Source organism: Martes martes (assembly GCF_963455335.1).
Source record: "Martes martes genome assembly, chromosome: 9".
Taxonomy (NCBI): Eukaryota; Metazoa; Chordata; class Mammalia; order Carnivora; family Mustelidae; genus Martes; species Martes martes.
Window position 1 is genome coordinate 27,163,111 of NC_137896.1, and position 23,543 is coordinate 27,186,653.

General features: G+C 45.5%; 1 protein-coding gene across 1 annotated transcript; it reads right to left on the reverse strand.

Moving 5' to 3' along the window:
- Window positions 1-6,525: 6,525 nt before the first annotated feature.
- Window positions 6,526-20,487, reverse strand: SIRPB2 (signal regulatory protein beta 2; the record flags this gene model as incomplete). Its single annotated transcript, XM_080813606.1, is given in 5 exon segments — window positions 6,526-6,671; window positions 8,271-8,619; window positions 9,764-10,059; window positions 10,062-10,108; window positions 20,474-20,487. Coding segments are annotated over 5 exon segments (852 nt in total).
- Between the last annotated feature and the right edge of the window lie 3,056 nt (window positions 20,488-23,543).

Below are 23,543 nucleotides of genomic sequence, written 5' to 3' on the forward strand. Positions count from 1 at the left end.
CGCGCCCTCTGGCGGCCACGGTGCGGATCTGCAGCCTAAGGGCGGGGGTGGAAGCCGGGCGGTGGAGAGGCGGAGCCGGTCTTCCTGGCACCTGTGGGATGAAGGATCTCTGGAGGAGTCAGATACGTAATTATTCATTGACTTAGTCCTTCATTTCATTCATTTATTTATTCGTCCATTCACTTCCTTGTTCACAGATTTACTGAATGCGATCAAAGAACCTGGTGCTCTTCCAGGGATGGGGACAGGCAAAGAGCAAAACAAATTCCCTGCCCTCTTGCTCACATTCTAGGGTAAGAAATAGACCTGGAACAACAGGTCCCTCCTCTGCTCTCAACACGAACCCCCGTAGCAGACAAAATCTCCTGGCCTGCAAGACCGATGTGAAATACGCCCGCCCCTCCATCTCATCGCCTAGGCTTCCCTAGGCTTCCCTAAATTCCTCTGCTGCTCCCTACTTGCTGCCAAGCGTGCATTTGCATCAGAGCCTTGCCAGCGGCGGCAATTCCCTTTTTCTTTACCAGTGGGCAAGGTGTTCCCCGGCTTTCTTCAGGCTCCTGCTCCAAGGACACCTTCTGAGACCCAATCCTGTCATTTAGGTCCTCAGCTTCTTTGCTCTCTTGTCTCTTGCCATCCTGCCTGGGATTCTTTTCTCTTCCTCTTCCCTTTGTCAGCTCCTGCACATGCCCTCCCTTCAGTTTAGGTATTCCCTCTTCAAGGAGGCCTTTCTGCATCCCTGGGCTCTCCATCAGATATCCTGTGCATGCCCTGTGACGCCATGTTAAGTGTCACCCTTCCCCAAGGGCCACCATCCCCGTGATAGCAGAGGCTGTGGCTGTCTCCGGCACAATATGGCTTATCAGCACTCACTCTGGACTCAGCCTGGGGTTGGAACCCAAACATGAAGCCGATTACCTTTAGCCTCAGTGTCCTGATGGGTAAATGGAGCCCCTTATAGTACTTCAGAGGGAGGTGTGAGGATCCAGTGTGAACTGTTCAGAGTTACACTTGACACTTACTAAGCCCTCTGCAAATGTTAGTTATCATTTTATCTCCTAGAACCTGCAGTCACTGGTATAAAATATTCACTTAATGATCTTTTGCTGAATTAATGAAGGAGTGAATGGATGAGACCAAGTATCTGAGCAGCCAGATGAGAAATTCAAGGTCACAATCTGAGGACAAGGATACAGGGCAGGTACCTGGCCCCCTGATGAGTGGTGAGCTGACTCTGGGATGTGATCCAATTTCAATAAATAAAACTTGTCCTTTTCCATAAAACAGGTGCCTTCGTGGTGGGGAGAAATGGCCTGAGTCCTCCGACCCATAAACATGCCTTCCCCAAGTGAGGTGGCTGCAGAGACACTGTCCTCAGTATTCATTGTGGATGCAGGCTGGGCTCTCAGGGACAAGCTGGGTGGCGAGGGCGGGCCTCTGCCATCTCTGGGCCTCAGGGCCTGCTTTTCAACAAGGAGGGGAGATGGAAGCTGGGCCAGTCCAGTGTTCACAGCTTCCTCAGATCCACATCCCCCTTTTCATAAAAAACACTTCTATAACCCCTTTGGGACCTTAAATGGAATTCAGATATAATAAAACTGACCTACACATGTTGAAAAAATCCTCATCATGCCCTAACTGGAGAAATAATTTGGGATAAAATGATCTGTATTTCAATTCTCAGGGATAAATATAATGCAAGACGAAATGAGCCATTTAGGGGCTTGCTTCTATGTACAGGCTGTTTTTTGTTTGTTTGTTTGTTTAAGTACGTTCCACACCCAGTGTGGAGCCTAACGTGGGACTTGAACTCACAAACCCTGAGATCAATACCTGAGCTGAGATGAAGAGTCGGACACTTAATTGGACTGAGCCACACAAGCGCCCTTGTACAGGGCTGTTTGATGCATGATTAAAATATTATAAGTGTGTTGCTGTGGGTGACATAATTTTTCAAAATGGTAAGAAAAAAAATCTTGTTAAGTTGTGAACAACACAAAGTTCAGTCTTCCCTCTGGTGACAGTAGTTTCATTCCTGGGAAACTTGGTATATCTTTAAAACCATGCAAAAAAGTACTTTTAGTTCATACGTCAAATGAGTTAGGGTCTAAGTTCGGGTTATTAAAAGCGGGTTTTCAGCTCTGTGAGGTCCTGGAAGGACATGTGGGTGGAGGGATCTTCCTTTGTGATGCTAAGGCGTCAGAACACAACTTGGCAAACCTGGTGGAGTGGAAGAATCACGAAACCTAGATCCCCCGCCAACTCCACTTGTGGGTGTTCACCCCACGTAAATGCTGGCATGCACACACCAGAAGACACGATGACATTGTTTCTGTGGGCGATAGTGAGAGAATGGAACAAGTCAGGTCTCCAGCATCAAGAGAATCACAAATGTGATGGATTGCTACAGGGGCGTTGCCATATGACCATGAAGATGCATGACTTAGAGTTACAGGTAATCAACCTGGAGAAATCTTGAATGTTGAGCCAAAGAACAAGGCAGGCAATGACATGTGGGATAAAGTGCCATTATATAGTACCATCTAGATGGTTTAGAAACGTGTAATATCGTGCTTGACTTAGGCCTGGCACCCCCTCCCCCCACTGCCCCACTCCTGGCCCAGTGACCCAGATGCATTCTGGGCTGTGTGTGTTTTATGGGTCATAGTGGGGTGTACTTGATCAGACCTGGTACCCCCTCTTGCTCCACTCCAACACAGAACCCTCAAGGCTGCCATCGTCAGGGTGGTGGGGTACAGGAAGCCTCTGTCTATCCCTCCCCTTCCTCTTGCTCTAGGCCTTCTCTGCAGGAGCAAGTGGGGGGCCCTGGAGGCCTGAGCAGAGCAATGTGAACAGACCCATCTCTCTCATTAGGAGCTGCCACAGAGGCCAAGCCTGGGGAGGTTCGATGGGGTTTTTCAGGGAAGACGGAGGAGAGGGCAAGAACCATTGGTGGGAAAGGAAGGAGAGAAAGAAGAGGAGCAGGAAAGGAGAAAACAGAACAGGTGGGAAGAAACAGATGCTCTGATTCAGAGAGACTTGGAGGACAGCCACTGACCTCCACAGGTCCAGATCCTAAGACTCAAGCAGGATGAGCCTGTGTTGGGAGCTGTGGCCCAGGGCCCACCCCCTTCTCTGTCTTTGGTGGGTCATCTTGCCTGTGCAGGGCTCTGGGCCTTAAAGCAGGGGAGGGGCTGGACTGAGCAGCTCTGACTCCAGTTCCTCCCCCACTCTTTCAGTCTGTCAATGGCAGGTTTTCCCAAGTGCCCACCAAGGTTCCCTGAGTTACCCATGGTTTGTTTTATCTGCTAGCACCTTCTCCACCTCTTCTGGAGTCTGCTCCCACCTGCACACCCACTGGGGCTGGCACAGTTAATGTCTTACATGTACCAATGCATTCCAGCCTCAAAATGACCTAAGAAGGGAAATGATAATGTCATTACCAGTTTATGGATAAGAAAACCAAGACACTTGGAGAGAACTCACCCAAGAGATGAATAGAGAACAGGAATTTGAGTAGATTCCCAAGATTGTGGATTTTTACCTCTACCATCTATACCCTCTATAGGGGTCTAATATGTGGCAAGCACCTGCTTGGTACTGACACTTCCTGTGCCATGCCAGGCATACTCCTGCCCCAGGGCCTTTGCACTTGCTGTTCATTTTGCCTATTACACTACCTCCCCCCCACCCCGCCGCCATAGCTACAAGTCTCTCTATTCACTCCATTCAGGTCTCTGCTCAAATGTCACTTTACCTGTAAGGACCCTCCTGACCTCCCTAAATAAAATGTATCTCCTCTCCCTTGCTCTGGTAAGTACCCCACTCCCACCCCTTATTATTCCTTTAGCACTCACCACCATGTGACGTGTTACTTATCTATATTTACTGGCTCATTGTCTGTCTTCCCCCAGTAGTAGGGATGCCCTGAGAGAACAGACTTTTCTCTTTAATTCTCAGCACACTGATTAGTGCCTGGCTTATTGTCCGCCTTGAACTACTTTTTATGACTGAGTGGCAGCGGCCAGAATGGTGAAAAGTGAGGCTCCTGCCCTCAGTAAGCTCAAATTCTGGAGGAGACAACTAGCCCTCATGAAGGAAATACCCCATGTTTATTTCAGGTAGCGGTGAGTGCCGGGAAGAACACGTCCGCTGCGTGAGGGCAATGACAGGGATGGAGATGTCATGGTGGACGGAGCCGTCTGGGAGCCCTCATGAAGGACCCAGTTGAGCAGGGACACTTGGATGAGTTAAGGAGTGTGGTGTGGCTAATGCCCAGGTGGGTGTCAGGGCGGAGTCAGTTTACGGGGTGGTAATGGGATATATAATTGGGGAGGGGGTTGGTTTGCAGCGACTGGATTGTGCAAGGCCCTGCAAAGTCCAGGAGGTTTGGGGGGCAAAACAGTTCTTCCAGAGGCTCGGTTCCATATTTCCTTCCCTGCTGTTCATTTCCTGGGGCTGCTGTGACAAACACGCACACACCTGGTGCTTTAGAGCAGCAGAAACTTATTGTCTCATCATTCCAAAGACGAAAAGTCTGAAATCAATATCACTGGGCAGGAGTCAAGATGTCAGGGGGCCCTGCTCCCTCCAGAGGCTCTGTGGAGAAGCTGTTCTGGCTTCTTCCAGCTTCTGGGCGCTCCTGGCTTTCTTTAACTTGTGGCCATATCACTCCCATCTCTGCCTCTGTGGTCATGTTGCTGTCTTTTCCTCCGTGTCAAATCTCCTTCCTGTCTCTTCCTTATCAGGATAATCATGACTGCATTTTGAGCCCACCTGGATAATCCGGGACCCACTCCCATCTCAAGGTCTTTAATTCCAGCTGCAAAGTCCCTTTAGGCCATGTGAGGTCCTGGTCACAGGTTCCAGATATTACGGCGTGGATGTCTTCTGGCAGGAGGCTATCATTCTGATGGCCATTCAATGCTTTAGGCAATTCTCAGGCTAAACTACTGTCCCCCTTGGCTGAGGTTTTGCAAGCTGTTTTTACTGTTGTCGTCATGAAAAACAGCAAGGCTAATGCAGTTCCCCACAGAGCAGGTGCTAGTAAATGATCACATGGAAAGCAAAAAGGGAGCTCACAGATACTGAGTGTACATGGTGCACACAGCACATATGAAGCCCACAGTAAATGAATTGAATTAGTTTTTAGACAATGCAGAGAAGTCCACATTATGATCTGTGTCTGCATTATTATCCATCAGCGTCCAAGACGTGAAGTGACTGACTAGTCACTAGGGGCACACAGGGAGGGAATGGGGACTTCGGGATTGAGAACCAGGCATGTCACATTTCCCCCTGGCTTCTTGGCCCCGGCGCTACTGATGCTTTGGACCAGACAACTCTTTGTTGTGCGGGCTGCCCTGTGCATTTTAGGATGTCTATCTAGCAACATCCCTGACCTCTACTCACTAGACAGTGATAGCCAGTTGTGACACCCCCAAGTTGTGACAACCCCAAAACTGTGACAACCAGAAGTGTCTCTAGACATTACCAAATGTACACTGGGGAGAAAACATCCTCTTCTTGAGCACTACTGTTCTCGCTTATACTCCCTATGGCAGGTGGTGGTACAAAGAGGTGCTCTTTCAGCTGGGAATTGAACTCAGAGCAAGGAAGCAGCTGCCTCTTGCCACCAAGGTAGACATTACTGGTTATCTACTGACATTTGCTCTCTGGTTCCTTTAGTGAAGAATGATGGATGGGCACAGGGCTGCCAGAATAAAGACTACATTTCCCAGCCCTCCTTGCAGCTAGTTGTGACCATGTGACCACATTCCAGCCAATTAGAGGTGATATGGGCAAGCACCCAGCTGTGCCCTTGAAGGGGAGGGTCATACTCCCCTTCCCTGCCTTCCTCCCTAGACTTGCTGCCTGGGATGTGGACCTGGTAGCCACAAGAGGAAGGAATCCCCTATTGCCTGGTCTGTCTATGCTTGATTATTACTAGAGAAATCAATTTTCTTCTGGCTTAAGCCACTGTGATTTAAGAGTTTTGTAAAAGTTGCCAAACCTGTGTTTAACTATTATAGCCACCTAAGTCAGCCATGGTGGGGAAGGAAAGAAGGTGGGAAACGGAGAGAGCAGGATGTAAATGGGGGGGCCTGGGCAGTCTGGCACTGCAAGCTCAGAGATGCTTAGGAGAAACTTCCAGAAAGTTTCTGAGTTGGATCTTGCAGCATGAGAAAATGTGGAGAGGGGAAGACGGGAGCAGCCACTCCAGAAGGGGCTGTAGCAGGAGCAAGGGCCCCGGGAAGAGAGCCAGGCAAAGCCCTGAAGGGCAAGGAGGGCTTGCATGGGCTGCGAAGGGAGACACACACACTAGAAGGGAGCCCAGTCAGTGCCCAGTGGGGAACTTCACCAGGTGAGTGGAAACCAGATGTGGGGATCCTGGAGTTTGGCACGAGACCTGGGGAACATCTGGAGGTTGAGATCAGAGGCAGAGAAATGGCTGGGGAGCTCTAGCCTCTCTCTGACTCAGAGGAGCCACTCTGGGGGTGACCTCTCACCCATGGCCCACGCCCCATGCTAAGGGGGGCCCTTTCCTGCTGGGCCTGGGGTTTTGATGTCTTCTTGCCTGGGCCTCCTCCGGCAGGCAGCCAGAGCCAGCAGGAATGCAGCCAAGATCACTGTCTTCAGCTGTAGGACCACAAGTGTGAGCATAGACAGGAGGTCTGGAGGACACAGGGGAGAGCTCAGGAAGGAGCCTGGGTGAAGCCCCAATAATCCAGACCTCAGTGTCCACACAAGGAAATCTGGCCCAACTGCTATAAACCACGGACCCACATTCTCTCTACACTGAGTGAGGAGATCTAAGACCTCCCCTCCCTCTGTCCCGGATCTGAAGAGGCTTTGACCAATATCCTACCTGTACGCTTAATCATCTTGACAGCATTCCTGACCTCCGACAGTCATAGAAAACTGTGTTCATTTATTGGTTGCTCAGCTCCTCTCCCGAAGAACTTGAGCTAAGCATTTCCTAATTGCCTAATATAATCCTTAAACTTATCTTGCAAGGTAGGATAATAATGTATTGGTACAGATAAGGAGGCAGACTTGGAGAGGGCATATGATTTGCTTAGGGACATGTATGTCAGAGAAGTGTTGGGACCAGGTGGTCTGGCTCCCAAGAATGGCAGGAACAGGGCTAAGCAATAGGGAGCATCCGGGGCTGCTACCCCAAGTCTCACCCCCCAACCCCACCCCAGTCCCAAGCGCCCCTGAGTGTTAAGAGGTGATGTGACATGCATGGCTCTGGGCACTTGGCATGTGTAAATCTTATCAGATCTACATACAACCTTGTGAGGTGGGCTCTCTGATTCTTATCCTTTCTTCCCTCTAGTTCACAGAGCAGGACAATAGCCATTTAAGGATCGAGGCAACCTGCCCACAATCACACAGCTAGAAAGAGGCTCAACCCAGGATGCTTGTCTACAAAGCCATGTTCTCCAGTGCTGTGTTGTGTAGTTTCATGCTGTATCCTTTGCCCTGGCTCACAGGGAGCTCACTTCCTCTCAAGCAAGACTGCCCTCTGAACAGCCAGCACTGGTAGTTAGAGAGTTCTTTCTTTGACTGAGCTTCAACATGGATCTCTGGTTTCCTGGTTCTGCAGTTGAGAAGAAGTCCTGGGACTATTTTCTTGGTGGCAGATGACCCTAGAAGTCAGGGACTTCTATCTACATGCTACATCCTATCTACATGCTCATTGGTGAATTCTGTCTCTTGGGGAGAAGTGCAGTTTGCTGCAAGGAAGGGAGACAGTCTCTCATTCCCATTTCTTTTCTGTCCTGCCACTTCCCGAGCCCCTCTGCTATGACTTGGGGTAATCGAGATGAATCTGCTTGGGATTGAGGGCTAGAAGTCAAACCCTGCAACTATGAGGGACTATAGTTAGACCTGTGGGAGCATCTTTGGGGTAGGGACAATGTCTGATTCATTGCAGGATCTATAAAACCTTGTACAGTGCAAGACAGTGAAGAGAGGAAGTTAAATCATTGATGGTCTATATACAAAGTTTTGTGGAGCCCAGAATGGCAAGAAATTAACTCTGCCTGGGAGAAACAGAAGGTTTCACAGAGGAGGGGCTATTTGTGCTGGGCCTTGAAGGACGAGTAGGAGTTCTCCAGAGAGAGGGAGAAAGAATTCCAGGCAGAGGAAATGGCTTGTGTAAAGGTTGGAGGCTGAGAACAGCTGGCTTATTTGGGATGTGATGGAAAGTTCCTTGTGGAACACCTCCCCCTCACCCCTGATGCCTCCTAAACCACCTGTCTCACCTTTTACTCTTAGCCTGGTGCCCTGTCCAGACAGGTATTGTCCATTGAGTTTCCTCTGAAACTTGACACAGTAGTAGTTGCCTACCTGCTCAGCGGAGGCACCTTGCAGAAGAATGCTAAAATCCCTCCTGGAGGCCTGGACTGCTGTCGTGTTGGGGTGGAAGATACCTTCAAGGTTGTAAATGGCCTCCCGGCTCAGGCCAGCCCCCCGAAACCACCTGATGGGTTCTGGGGGACTATCTCCAAGCACTGCGCTGTTCAGGAATACAGTGTCTCTAGTGGTTGCCAATACCAACCCCTGGGGCTGGATGATCCAGAGGTCTGGGTCTGGGTCCCCGGCTCCTGAAACCAAAGAGAGGGGCCTTGCTGTGTTCTGTTTCTTCCTCCGCTGTCCACTCATGACCTCCCTCATATCTTCCCTCTCTCCCCTCTTCCTTGATTTCTTGACTCAGCGACTCCCTCTGTATCCCGCCATTACTCTCAAGTAGATTCACTCAGTAGAGAAGTTCTCAGTACCTCTTATGTGCTGATGTTAAGACCGGGAAAAATGAAGCTCAGCAGGGCACACAGATACCCTGCTAGGAGGAACAGATACCCTGCTAGGAGGAACAGATACCCTGCTAGGAGGAAGTTCTCAGTCTGGTGGTGGAGATGGTCCAGAAAATCCCCCTGAGGTCGGAAACCCAGATGACTGTAGGACCAAGAGAAGGCTCCTGTCTCAGCTTGGAAGGAGCCCAGGAAGCCCTTCGGACATGCTTGCACCAAGTTAAAATGCACTTTTCCCCTGCCCCCAGCCACCTGCGACAGGTATTCTGCCTGTCAGCAGTCTAGAGTGTAGTTCAGGGTAGTTCCACAAACATCCATTCTTCTAGTTCATCACCCAAATGACCTTCAGCATAGGGATGTCACTTATTCTGCAAGTTAAGCAGTTGAACTATATAGAATTGAAGTGATCGATTTAAGAATATACTCTCATTGAATGGCAGACCCAGGATTTGAGTACCCAGGTCACCGCTGCTGGACTTAGAGATATCATGACTGATAACGTGGGGAGTGCAGTAAATGAAATTATCAGCCCTAGTTCTTGACTGTCCTGGCGGTATGGTGCATTCCTACTCTTGCCAGGGTCTTGAGGTGGGAAGGTTATATATCATGATCTCTTGACTTTGAGCTTAGCCACGTGACTTGCTTTAGCCAATGGGCTGTTAGCGGACATGATGCGATTAGAAGCTAGAAACATGCTTGGGGTGTTAGGACTTGTCCTCTTTGCTCCTGCCATCTCTATGACACAGATGTACTCTGGATAGCTGCAAAAAGACATGGCCCTGGAATGACACGTGGGGCAGAACCCCTCCCACTGCCTGTACACATGTGAGTGCAACACACTTATTTCATGTGCCGCTGGGATTCGTGTGCACAGCATGGCTGTGGGTAAAGGGACGCAGATCAGAACCGGGTGCTTGGACCTGCAGAGCCTGCTACTCAACATTCACAAGCATGGAGGTGCCCTCCTCTGGGACTTTTTCTGATTTCTCACTCAAGTCACTAACCCCTACACAGTGGTAGCTTCCAGCATGCTTGCTGGGGACATTGTGGATATAGATGGAATAGTCACAACCAAGTGGCTCCAGTGTCTGCTGGATCACTGGTGTCACCCCAGGAAAGCAGCCATGTTTGAAGTTACAAATCTCCTGCCGGTGCTGAGGGCTCACCTTGACCCATTTAAGGATGTCATCAGTGTCGGAGTCATCCACCATCCACCACAGTAGGAGTGCCTTACCTTCTGCACCAGCATGGGGCCCTTTGGCTGTAACACCTGCCGCTCACTCCCGTTGCTCCTACAACAGAAGAAGAAAGTCTTTGTGCTGAGCAGGAAGGACCTGGAGCCCTCAGAGCCATTGACCCCATCTAGGCATTAGCTGACCAGGAACAATTGATCAGGATGCTGGAGGGATGTTGTCAGGGGAGGAAAGTGCAAAAGATGGGGAGGTTGGTTGGAGAGACAGAACGGAAGTATTAGATGGAGAACATAAAAATTATAGATGGCACTTAAGTGCCCACCATGTGCCAAGCCCTACATGTATTACCATTTATTCTTCCCAATGCTCCTGTGATGTGGGCAGCCATATTACTATCCTCCCAGATGGTTAGGTAAGTTTCCCAGGATCACTACTTATGGGCTGAATGGCCAAATTCACGGTGGAGTCCTAATCCCCAGTACCTCTGAATGTGGTTGCATTTGCAGACAGGGTCTTTAAAGAGGTAATTCAGTTAAAATGAGAGCACGAGGGTGGACCCCTAATCCGATATGATGGGTATCCTTATAAGTAGAGGAGATGAGGACACAGATACACATAGAGGGAGGCCTGCGTGGAGGCACAGAGAGAAGATAGCAGATGGCTGCCAACCCAGCTGATACCTTCACCTAGACTCCTAGCCTCCAGAAGGAAGAGAAAATACATTCTTGTTGTTCAAACCACTAGTCTGTGGCCCTTTGTTATGGTCACCCAAACTAACACTTTATCCAATAAGAACGGGACAGTCTGTTTCTGGAGCCCCTGCTCTCAGCCCTCAAATATATCACACAAAATGCGTGTGCTGTGGTATTCGGTGTAAACATCCTCCCTGCTTCCTGTGACTTCCTTTTAAAATTTGTAATTTTTGGATTTTCTTGTTTTTTATTTTATTTTTTTTAAAGATTTTATTTATTTATTTGACAGACAGAGATCACAAGTAGGCAGAGAGGCAGGCAGAGAGAGAGAGAGGAGGAAGCAGGCTCCCTGCTGAGCAGAGAGCCCGATGTGGGGCTCGATCCCAGGAACTGGGATCATGAGCGGAGCTGAAGGCAGAGGCTTTAACCCACTGAGCCACCCAGGTGCCCCGGATTTTCTTATTTTTAAGTAATCTCTATGCCCAACATGGGGCTTGAACTCACAACCCTGAGACCAAGAGCCACATGTTCTACAGACTGAGCCACTTAGGTGCCTCCCCCCCCAGCTCCATGAATTCATTTCTTTTAAAGATTTTATTTATTTATTTGACAGACAGAGATCACAGGTGGGCAGGGAGGCAGGCAGAGAGAGAGGGGAAGCAGATAAAAACAGATAACATCCTATTGTGAGGCTTTGACATGTGTTTAAGTAACTTCTGACAACAGTAGAATAAAGACTGGGCGGTGGGGGAGACACTAGAATCCCTTGGAAGGTTTCCTATCCTGTGTGCTTAGCGGTGTGCTGTCATTTAAAGGTAGATGGTGATAAATTATAGACGAATACTGTAAACCTTAAAGCAACCACTAAACAACAAAATGAAGAGTTATAGCTAATAAGCCAATGAAGGAGACAAAATAGCATTATAAAAATATTTGTCAATCAGAAGAAGACAGAAAAAGAGAAGAAAGGGAACAAAGGACAAATAGGAAGGTAATAAGATCTAAACCTAATCCTGTAAAAAGTCATCTCTAATGTAAATGGTTTAAATACACCAAGTAAAAATGAGAGATTGTTGGATTGGATTAAAAAAAGTAAAACCTAACTATCTGTTGCCTACAAGAAAGCACTTTAAATATTGAAGGTGCATGTATGTTAAAAGGTAAATGATGGGAAAAGATATAGCCTATGAATACTAATCAAAGGAAAGCCGGAGTGTCTATCTTAATATCAGGTAAAGTAGATGTCAGAGCAAAGAATATCTCTAGGAAGAAAGAAGTTATTTCACAATGATAAAGGAGCAAATTAATCAAGAAGACTTACAAATCCCAAACATTGTGCACCAGATAACAGGACTTCAAAGTATATGAAACAAAACCCAGAATGGCAGGGGGAATCAGACAAATCCACAGCTATACTTTGAGATATCAATATCCTTCTTTTCACAGTTGATAGAACATGTAGGCAGAAAGTCAGAAAGAACACAGAAGACTTGAAAAGCACTGTCAACTAACTTAGTCTAATTGACATTTGTCGAACACTATGACCCCCAAATAGGAGGACATACAGTTCTTTTCAAGTGCACAAAGAACATTTGCCAACGTGGAGCATATTCTGAGTCATAAAAATGATCTCAACAAGTTAAGAAGAATTCAAGCATACTCTTTAACCACAGTGTAATTAAATTAGGATCAGTAACAGATGCCTAGGAAACCCTGAGATATTCACAAGCTGAATAATATACTTTCCAATAACACATGCATTATAGACAGAATGAAAGGGAAATTAGAAGGTATTTTTATCCAAATGAAAATGAAAACACAATATTAAAATTTGTGGGATGCATCAGGAAATTTATAGCATTTAATGACTATATTAAGAAAAAAGAAAAGACTTAAATAAATGACCATAGTTACTATCTTAAGAAACAAGGAGGGGTACCTGGTTGACTTAGTTGGTTGGGTGCCCAACTCCTGATCTGGGCTTGGGTCGTGATCTCAGGGCCTGGGGGTGGAGTCCTGCATTAGACTCTGTGCTCAGTGTGGGCCTGCCTGGGATTTTCTCTGTCCCTCTCACTCTGCCCCTCCCCAACCACCCACGCTCTTGACTCTTAAAAAAAAAAATAGAAAAGGGAAGAAACAGGAAGAAAAGAGCAAATTAAATTCAAAATAAGTAGAAGAAAGGAAGCCATAAATATCTGTATGAACATCAATAAAGTAAAAAACAAAACAATAGAGAAAAATCAATAAAAATGAAATCTTTGAGAAGATCATTATAATTGATAAACCTGTAGCCATACTGGAAAGAGAGAAAGAGAGACTCAGATTACTAATCAGGAATGAGAGAGGTGACACCAGTACAGACTTCACAGATAAAACCACAATGAGCTATTTCTACACGCCTGTGAGAATGACTAAAATGAAAAAGATTGACCATACCAATGTTGGCGATCATGTAGAGGAAATATCATCTCCATACATAATGACTCATTAATACTGAAGCCTCTGAGGTCCTTGAACCTGACTTTCTGCTATTTGCAACGTGTCCTGTCCTGTGGCTTGGTTGGCCTTTCTCGTTTCCTTTTCCTATTTTATGTCAAATCCCATGACATGCTGGTTGGTGTTGTTTGAAGGTTTTTTTTTGATGTATGACACACATAGGCAAGTGCACAAGTATTACCTGGGGCTCACTGAATTTTTAGACTTTTGGTATCTGTATACACCTGTATAATCACCACCATGAGCCATAGAAGGATCCTTCTTGTTCCTTCCCATTCAATCTCTGTGTAAGGCCTTGACAGTTGTGTGGGGGAAGCAAACTGTGTCCTGCCTCATCTCACAAGGGCACTAATCCCATTCCTCAGGACTACCCCCTCATGACCTTGTTACCTCCCAAAGGCTCCACCTCCTAACACCATCACGCTGAGGGGGGCGTGTATGCTTCAACATAAGAAGTTGAGGGGTACATAGACATTGTGTCCATGGCCAATGGCAGTGCAGTGGGGGTGTGAGCCATCCATGCAGACAGTGGGTGTGTTTTTCCAAGATGTTGGGAGAGGTCATGGAAAAGCTGTGACCACCCATTGACCTGTTAGCTGAGCCTGGGGACTGGGAAGCTACACACCTCCTCCTGTCCTCCAAATAGGAGCTCCATGTGCCTTTCCCACACCCGAAGTCTGCTCCAGGGACATGGCCTGGAAATAGTGATGTGGTGTTAACATTTAGACGGTATATATGACTGAACCCAGTTAAGGGCACTATAGAAATGTTTAAACTTTGGCAGTGGAGGGGGGGATCCATTCCTCTTGCTGCCACCCAAAACAAACCTTGTATGTAAGTTCCTTTTGATTTAGCACGGGGATCCTGCTTAAGATTCTCTCTCCCTCTGCCCCATCCCCTGCCTTTTGTTCTCTCTCTCTCTCTAAATAAATAAATAAATAAATACACAAATAAAACTGCTGTCTATCAGACTGGAGTGGCTGACCTGTTTCTTTGATCTCTCCAGGAGTGGCGGGAGCGGGGGGCAGTGCCTTAGGGAGCCAGTTTTAGATTACATGCAGAAGTTCCCCAGGAGGGCTGTGAACTGACAGTTGTTGCCCCCCCCCCCTTTTTTTTCTGTAATGCAAGTGCCTGACTTAAGCTTTGATGGCCAAGGCATGCATTCCAAGGAGGCATCCACTTCTCAAATAAACACCAGGAGAGCTCCCAGCCCAGTTAAAGAGCCAGGCTTGCCCTGCTGCTGCTCCTTTGTTTCAGAGATCTTGGTTAATTTCTGTAACTGACCATTTGGTCCTCTTGCCTTTTTCTCTTCCCAAGCTTTAAATTTCTGCTACCCTGTTTTAAATTCAGCAATGAAGAGTGAGCCCAGGAAACCCTAGCCCCCTACCTTTGACTCCAATAAAAACAGAACCCCATGCTCATGCACACTCACTCTCTTCCTGTGACCTTGCTGTGTGGACCCAGGTTTCCTGTGTGATTTCCAGGTCTCATAAGTAATAATCCTTTATTTCTTTTTAAAGTTTCCTGATGGTTGTTGCTGAAGGGCATCTTGGAATCATAAGAAGAACCACAGGGCAGGTCCTACCTCAATTGTGGTTATTAATAGGCTCCACCACCAATCCGATTTCTATTACCGTAGACCAGTTTTGCTCGTTCTTGAATTTCATATAAATAGAGTCATACAGTGACTGGTGGTGTCTGGCTTCTTTCATTCATCTCAAAGCTTTGTATGTGTACGTGTGTTCTTTTTTCCGTATTGTGGTAAAAAACAAAACCAAAACTGTAACATTAAGTTCACTTTCTTAACCATTTTTAGGTGTACAGTTCAGTAGTGTTAAGCATATTTAAGTGGTTGTGCAACAGATGACTAGAACTTTTTCATCTTGCAAAACTGAAATTCTATACCTTCAAACACTAATTCCCCCTCCCTTCTCCCTTCAGCCCTTGGCAACTATCTTTCCACTTTCTATCTCTATGATTTTGACTATTTTAGAATACTTAATATAAATGGAATCATATAATATTTGTCCGTTTGTGGCTGGTTTATTTTGCTTAGCGTGATTTCCTCGAGGTTCATGCATATTGTAGCATGTGATGGGATTGCATTCTTCTTAAAGGCTGAATGGGGCGTCCTGGTGGCCCAGTTGGTTAAGCATCTGACTCTTTTTTTTTTAATGATTTCATTTATTTATTTGACAGAGAGAGAGAGAGAGAGAGTGAGAGAGATTACAAGTAGGCAGAGAGGCAGACAGAGAGAGAGGGGGAAGCAGGCTCCCTGCTGAGCAGAGAGCCTGATGTGGGGCTTGATTCCAGGACTCTGAGATCATGACCTGAGCAGAAGATAGAGCCTTAACCCACTGAGTCACCTAGGTGCCCCTGACTCTTTTTTTTTTTTTTTAAGATTTTTATTTATTTATTCGACAGAGAGAGAGCACAAGCAGGGGGAGCAGCAGGCAGAGGGAGAAGCAGGCTCCCCGCTGAGCAAGGAGCCCACAGGACTCAGTCCCAGGACCCTGGAATCATGACCTGAGCCAAAGACAGATGCTTAACTGTCTAAGCTACCCAGGTGTTCCTTTTTTGTTTTTTTGTTTTTTTTTAAGATAGATAGATAGATAGAGCGAGCTCAACAAGCAGGGGGGAGGCGCAGAGGAAGAGGGAGAGAGAGAATTTTAAGCAGGTTCCATGCTCACTGTAGCACCCTATGCAGGGCTCCATCTCAGGACCCTGAGATCATGACCTAAGCTGAAATCAATACCCAACTTTTGTATCAACATGGACAGAACTGGAGGAGATTATGCTGAGTGAAATAAGTCAAGCAGAGAGAGTCAATTATCATATGGTTTCACTTACTTGTGAAACATAAGGAATAACATGGAGGACATTAGGAGAAGGAAAGGAAAAGTAAATTGGGGGAAATCAGAGGGGGAGGTGAAGCATGAGAGACTGTGGACTCTGAGAAACAAACTGAAGGTTTTGGAAGGAGGGGGGTGGGGGGTTGGGTGAGCCTGGTGGTGGGTATTAAGGAGGGCACTGCAAGGAGCACTGGGTGTGGTGCATAAACAATGAATCTTGGAACACTGAAAGAATAAAAAGATTAAAAAAAAAAGTTGGAAACTTAACTGACGGATCCAACCAGGCACCCCAGCATCTGACTCTTGATTTTGCATTTTTTTTCTTTTCTTTTTTTTTAAATTACTTTATTTATTTTTTAAATTAAATTTAATTTTTTCAGTGTTGATTTTGCATTTCTGCTTGGAGGGGCTGACCATCTCTTTTCATATGCTTGTTGGCTATTTGTAGGTCTTCTTCAGAGAGGTGTTTATTTATTCAAATCCTTGCCCATTTTTGATCAGGTTATTTTTGTTGTTGTTGATTTGTGGAGGTTTCTTGTGTGTTCTAGATATTAACCCCTTATAGATACATGACTTGCAAGTATTTTCTCCCATTCCATAGGTCGTCTTTTCTTCATGTTGATGCTTTCTTTGATGCAGTTTTTTTTTTCTTAATGTTAAATAATGTTTTTCTCTAGTAGAAGTTTCTAGTTTTAAGTCATATAGTTAGGTCTTAAATCTATTTTTGGTTAATTTTTGTTATATCTGCCTGATGATTTGATTCTTTTGTCACTGTATAATGACCTTCTTTGTTTCTTGTGACTTTTTTTTTTCCCCTGAAAGTCTATTTTATCTGATATGAGTATGGCCACCCCTTACTGTCTTTAAGTTCCCATTTGCATGGAATATCTTTTTTCTATCCTGTCACTTTAAGCCACCTATATCCTTAGAATTAAAGTGAGTTTTTTTTTTTTAACAACATATAGTTGGAGGGGGTGTGTGGGGGAGAAAGGCAATATATAATAAATAAAGTAAATAAGTAAATCATGCAGTATGTTAGAAAAGTGATCATTCTTATGAAAAAAAAAAAAAAAGGAGGATGAGGAGAGAGGGTGGTGAGAAGGCACGAGGGCCAAGGTAAGGACTTTGGCGTTTTCTGTCAGTGATATGACCACCTATTGCAAGGTTTTGGAGCAGAGGAAGAACAAGATCTGACTATTGTTTTGAAGGGCTCCTCTGCTGGCTACATCGAGAATGGATGGGCTAGGCGAGGGCAGAAGCAGGGAGATCAGTGAGGAGCTAATTGCAGCAATCCAGGAAAGAGGACTGAGGGTGAATTCAGGGAGTGGAGATGGAGAAATGTGGTCGTTTCTGGATACATTTCAAAGCACAGATAACACGGTTTCCTGATAGAAAGGATGTGAGATGAGAGAGGAGAGTCAAGGATGCCTCTTGGATATTTGGCTCAAACACCTGGAGGAGTGAAGTTCCCGTGAACTGAAATAGGGAAGTCTGTGGGTGGGGCAGGCTTTGGGGGGATGAGTAGAAGGTCAGTTTTTAAAAAGGTAAGTGTGAGATGTTTTTGTGTATCCAAGTAGAGCTACAGAGGAAGCAGTTAGATATAATATCTAAGGGAGAGGTCCCAGTTGGAGAATAAAATTTGGGAGATTCAGCTCCGGGAGCTGGATCTTCATTGGACGACATCAGTTATGGAGTCCCACCTCCTGGCCAGTAATTGGCTGAGTAACTGGTCGAGGGACAGACGTTGAGATTTTGACCAATCGGATGTGAAGGGAAGAGTATGGCCGCCTGGGGGTTGGGGGCAGAATTCTTCTAGATTTCTCTGTGCACAGATAGTGGATTTTTAAGAAACCTGTATGGACGAGTCTAATACTTACCGTTATTAAAGCATTGTAGAAAGTATCGGCAGGATATTCAGAGCTCTAGGTTCCGAGAACTGGTTAATATATCCCACTGTCTGAATTTGCCTTCCACATGACTTTTTTTTTTTTTTCCTGCCAAGCCTGAAATCAATTCCATCCGGGAATCTGGGGAAAAATGAGATTTCCAAATGATTTTCATGAAACTCATTATTTTCTCTCTTCCCACTTTTTAATAATGGAGGAGTGTTGGAAAGTTGAGAACAAGGCACACACAGATTTGATGTTTTGTGTAGTTGAGAGAATTAGTGTTTTATGTGTTGGATGCATTAGATATTCTCCTCCAAAATCAAATTGATGTTTATTAAGAAAAGAAATGAAACTAAATAACTTTATATAATACCCCCACGTTGTTGTAGCCTTTTAATCTTTTTTATAGATTTATTAAGATACAACTCACCGGGCCTAAAATTCACTGTTTAAAGTGTGCAGTTCAATGGTACATTCAGAGTTGAGATGCATTGGGCTTTAGAAAGCATAGACTTCTGACAGGTAATTATAAAATGTGCCTGCTGGTGTCACTGCCCAGCTCTGCAGCCCAGTTTTTACAGATGCCTTTCTCTCCAGTGTTCTGTGCTTTGCCGTGGCCAGGTTAGGGAGAAGATAAATGTAATGCATCTGTCCCAGAGGAGATTGTATAGAGTATAAATGAATCTTTGAGTTTCAAAGGCTGAGCTCCAGATGAAAGATGTGGAAGTTTGGAAAAAGAGTCTCCTGTAAAGGCAGTTTCTCTCTCTCTTTTCCCTCCCATCCCCTTAAACACACTTCTGAGACTAGGCAACATTGCCCCATCTGTGGGTAGAAAGGGAACTAGAGGGAACCAGCACTGCTGGGGCCCTGGGAAGGGTCCTGCAACTTGCTCCTCCTGCAAACCCTAGCTCCCATTTGGAGGGATTGGAGAGTCAGGACTTGCGCCTTCCTTCTTCGTGACATGACTGTGGAGTTCCTGCCCCCAGTTTGGCCCAGCAATAGAACAGATCTGGATATGGGCTCTGCCTGGGTGGAGAGGACCTGAGACCACCCTGCAGAGTTTCCTGGGGTCCCAGAGTAGTCAGATTTTCCAATGTGCTTAGGAAGATTGTGGGCAAAGCTGAAAGTGAGCAAATGGAGGGAACGTTTGAGATCAGGAAGAAGTTAATTCTAACACCACTGGTGTGGATCTGAAGTTAAAGGCAACACAGGGTGATGGACATGCTAGCTCATACCTGCAGAGACTGATGTCACAGAGACAACTTGGACACTACTGGGGGTGGAGAGACTGGGGGAGCCCTGATTTGACTGAGGATAACCTGAATGTCAAGTTTAAGTTCCTGAAAGGGTACTTAAAATAAAAATTATGTTAAGTCATGGAAAAGTAAAAAAAAAAAATGTAATACTTAAAAAAAAGATTTTTTTTTATTTGAGAGAGAGATGGAAAGATCATGAGAGGGAGAGGGGCAAGCAGATTCCCTGCTGAGCATGGAGCCTGAGGTGGGGCTCAATTCTAGGACCCTGAGGTCATGACCTGAGCCAAAGTCATGGTTAATCAGCTGAGCCACCAAGGCATCCCCCAAAATGTAATACTTTTGGCATACCTGGAATGGTGGCTTGAGAGTTGCATCAAGGTTTGGTTGCATTAGGTTAATCATGTCACCTAATTTCTCCAAGATACAACTTCGCTATTTGTCAGCAGGGGCTGGGAAAGCAGGGTTGGACTAGGTGTATCAGGTGCTTTTCCAGCTCAACTTGACCAGGACGTGAAAGTGTCAGTATTTCTCAGGTGTTTAACTGCCCACTTGTGAACATTTTTCTTAAACGTCACTCTCTTTGCAGTCCTCTCCCCAGTGTCCAGTGAGACTATGGAGAATCACCAGGATAGCCCAGGGTGACAGGGGAGAAGGGGGACATTATCAGTCCCTGCAGAGATCATATGAATATGCAAGAGAAAAAATATATACACTCATGCCGTCATGATAGATGGAAACGTTTTGTCCTTCTGCTTCCCTTTCCAAGCCATGCCTACAGAAATACCCCTTTGGTACCAGAGCCAGAGTCTGCATTGTGTCCAAGGGCTTTTGGAAGGCAAGAAGGATGAAGAAGGAAAAACTGCCCTAGCCACCAGCTTTCCAGACCCTATGACTCTAAAAATCTCTCTCCAGCTCTGACCCTTCTCCTGAACTCCAGTCCTGTATGTTCATCAGCCTACTCAACATTGGCACTTGGATGATGAACTAACATTATATATATCATGTTCAAAACTGAACCCTTAGTTCCCTCCACCAAACCTATTCTTCCACCTGTCTTTCCCATCTCATCCATTGCTTAGCCTAGCCAGGAAGCCATCCCCAATGACTTCCTCTTCATTATATTCCACCTTCAGTCTTCAAACACGTACCCCTCACATTAGTCAACTTCCCTTCTTTCCATTGGCACTGCCATAACTCAGCCACCCTCCTTGTCCCCGGTTTACTGCAGTAACCTTACAACTGAATTTTCCGATTACTTGCTTTCCTCTAATCTACTTACCTCCTAGGAGTCATGGTGATTTCTAAAAATGTATATCTGATTTTGTAATTTATTCTGTGGATTCAAACTCTCTACTGTCTTTCCATCCTTCTTTGAGTGAAATCCAAACTCCCTACCATGGCCAACAGCCCTCCACGATTGTCTCCTGCCCATCTCTTCAGCACTGTTCCATTTCTACTATTTTCCAGTGCCAGCCCCAATGCCCCCCTTCCTCTTCCTCGAAGGTTCCAAATTCCATCATACCTTAGGTCTTGGCTCATTGGGTTCATGTAACAGGAGTATCTTTCCCCAGGCTCTCGCAGCTTTCAGATGGCAGCGCAAATACTCCCTTTTCAGAAAGGCTTTCTCTACTGTTCTTTCTAGATAGCTGCCATTTAATTCCTGATTCCACGGAACTCTCTGTCATTGCAATCTGCAGTATCTTGCGTCTTTTATTTTCTTCAGGACACGTATCACTTTCTTCTTTCTTCCTCCCTCCCTCCCTGTCTCCTTCCCTCTTTTCTTTCTTAAGCATCTGTCCTCATCAGACTGTAAACTCCACAAGGGTAAGGACCATCCCTACCAGTGTTTACCAGTGTTTCCTTGGTGTCTAAACAACGCCTGTTACAGAGTATAAACTCAGTAAATGGAATAAATGAAGGCATTAACTTCTTTGCAATGAACCATTATTTGTGTGGAAGGTTTGGGCTTGATCAGAATATGAGCTTTCTCCTAAAGGGAGGAGACATCTTTATGTCCAAGCTGGGACTCTTCTGACTGTTTTGTTTTCCCTCTGGTGTCAAGGTATGGGACACCTGGGGATAGTCACTATCATCTTCTTGAGTATGACTTAGGGACTGAGAAACTACCTGAAGTTTTTTTGTTTTGTTTTGTTTTGTTTTTACTGAAGTATAGTTGAGCAGATGTTTGGAAAAGACCATTCTGAGGTCTGTGTCGTGTATGGGTTAGAGACTCCAGAGTGAGAATCATGAGGAGGCTATTAGTGTGATGGAGGAACATGCTGATCAGGGTCTGAGTGACCATGAAGATGAACAGGAGGGAGCAGCAAAGTCAGGGGACTTGGACACCTAGGACGTCTAGGACACAAAATATGATGTGGCAAGTCCATGTTGTACTTGCTCAACCTGGAGAGAGTTTCTGTCTAAATTTTCTCCCTAGGCATTTTGCTGGCCTCATCCCTCTCCTTGCCCTGCTTCTGGGGGGAATCATGGGGGAGGGAGGCCAGGCAACCCCAGGCTCCCAGCATGGGAGGCTGGGGACGGGAATGTTGAAATGGAAGCCGCTCTACTGCGAGTAGAAAATGTTGAAGAGGAGATTCATATCTGAGGGGGTAATGGAGGTTGTACTCAGTACCCCCATCTTTGTGACTACAAAGGTTCAAGGCCACAGTGAGACAAACACAGTAGGATGCCTGTTTCCCCTAGGCATATTTTTACTTCTACAGAGAACCCTTCTCCAGAACTTGGCCTACACTACCTCCCCCAAATCTTTACCACTGCTATTTTGGGTTCAGGACTAATCCTAGATCTACTCCACGACTAGAAAAGTGCATGTGTTCTTCTCTTCTGCTCCCCATTCAGAGGCACAGAGTAGGCTTTCATGTAGAACAAAAGGCCTGAGACATTGGGAAGCAGTAGAATGAGGATTAGTCAAGTTATCCCCATCTGTCCATAGGCAGTAGGCCATGTGACTCCCTGGAAAGCACTGAGCAGAACTGGGTTTGAATCTGGGTTTTTTTTTTTTGGTTCCACCACTTGTTATCTGAGTGACACTGAGTAGGTTCCTTCAGATTCCTCACCTGTAAAGTGGGGAATGGTGCTCACCTTGTGGGATTGGTATGAGGATGAAATAAGATACTGCTTGCAAAGTGCTAGACCCATGGTGATACCCATTAACTATGCGTTCCTTCTAATGTGGATTTGTAAATGTCATCATAGGAAGGGAACTTGGTGGTTCCTTAGGGATTGTCCTTCTATTTATTTTTCCTTGGATCTTAAGTATGCAGAATTGTACCTATCACAATTCTTGCTTCATCGCACCCTCATCATTGATCCATGCATGGCCCTCTTTTATTAATCTACTTATCCATCCATCCATTCATCCATCCATCCATCCATCCATCCATCCATCCATCCATCCACCTTCCCTCTTTTCCTCCTTCCCTTCCAATAATCTGCCCATCTATCTACCTATCTATCGACATATCTATTTATCAGTCTTATATTGTTATTCTTTCTATTTTTAATTTATAATGATAAAAACATTCATGAAACCACCACCCAGCATGGAAGCTAGAATCCTGATACTAACTTCCATCTACCTATACATGCCTATCCTTCTCATCTTTTTCCCTTCACCCACCTCAGGCAACCACCATTTAAAATCTTGAGTTCATCCTTTCAGAAAATATATGGGTTTATCATATTTATATGTATCCCTAAAACCCATTTGTTAGCTGTTTTTAGCTTTATGAACATGATATCATGCTGTATGATGGGGGCTTATTCACTCCTAGTATCTTTTTTTGCTAAGATTTATCCATATTATTGTGTATAGCTATAGTTCACCCATTTTTATTGCTCTATAACACTCCATTCTGGGATTGTACTAAATTATTTGCCCATAACCCTGTGGCTGTGTATTTGGATTTTCTCTCAGGTTTTTCTAATTTGAAACCATGCTACCATGGGTATACTTGACTATATCTCCTGGAGCACATGTGAAGAGTTTCTTTGGGGTATATATAACTCAAAGGCAGAAATAACAGGTTATGAAGTACATTAATTTTCAAGTTCAAAGTTTCCAAACAGTCTTCCGAAGTAGCTGTGCCAAGTTACATACCTATCAGCAACATAAGAGGGAGCCAATTGCTTCTTTATTTTTTCTGTTGGAATAGGGACAAAATGGCACCTCAGTGTGGTTCTGCTTTGGCTTTTCCTGATTACTGATGAGATTAAACATTTCTTCATATGTTTATTGGCCATAAGAGTTTCTTTTAATCCCATTTTAATGATGGTGCTGTCAAGGTTTCATGAGAGTTTGGGTGCCCACCGTGGGCTTTCCTTGAGGA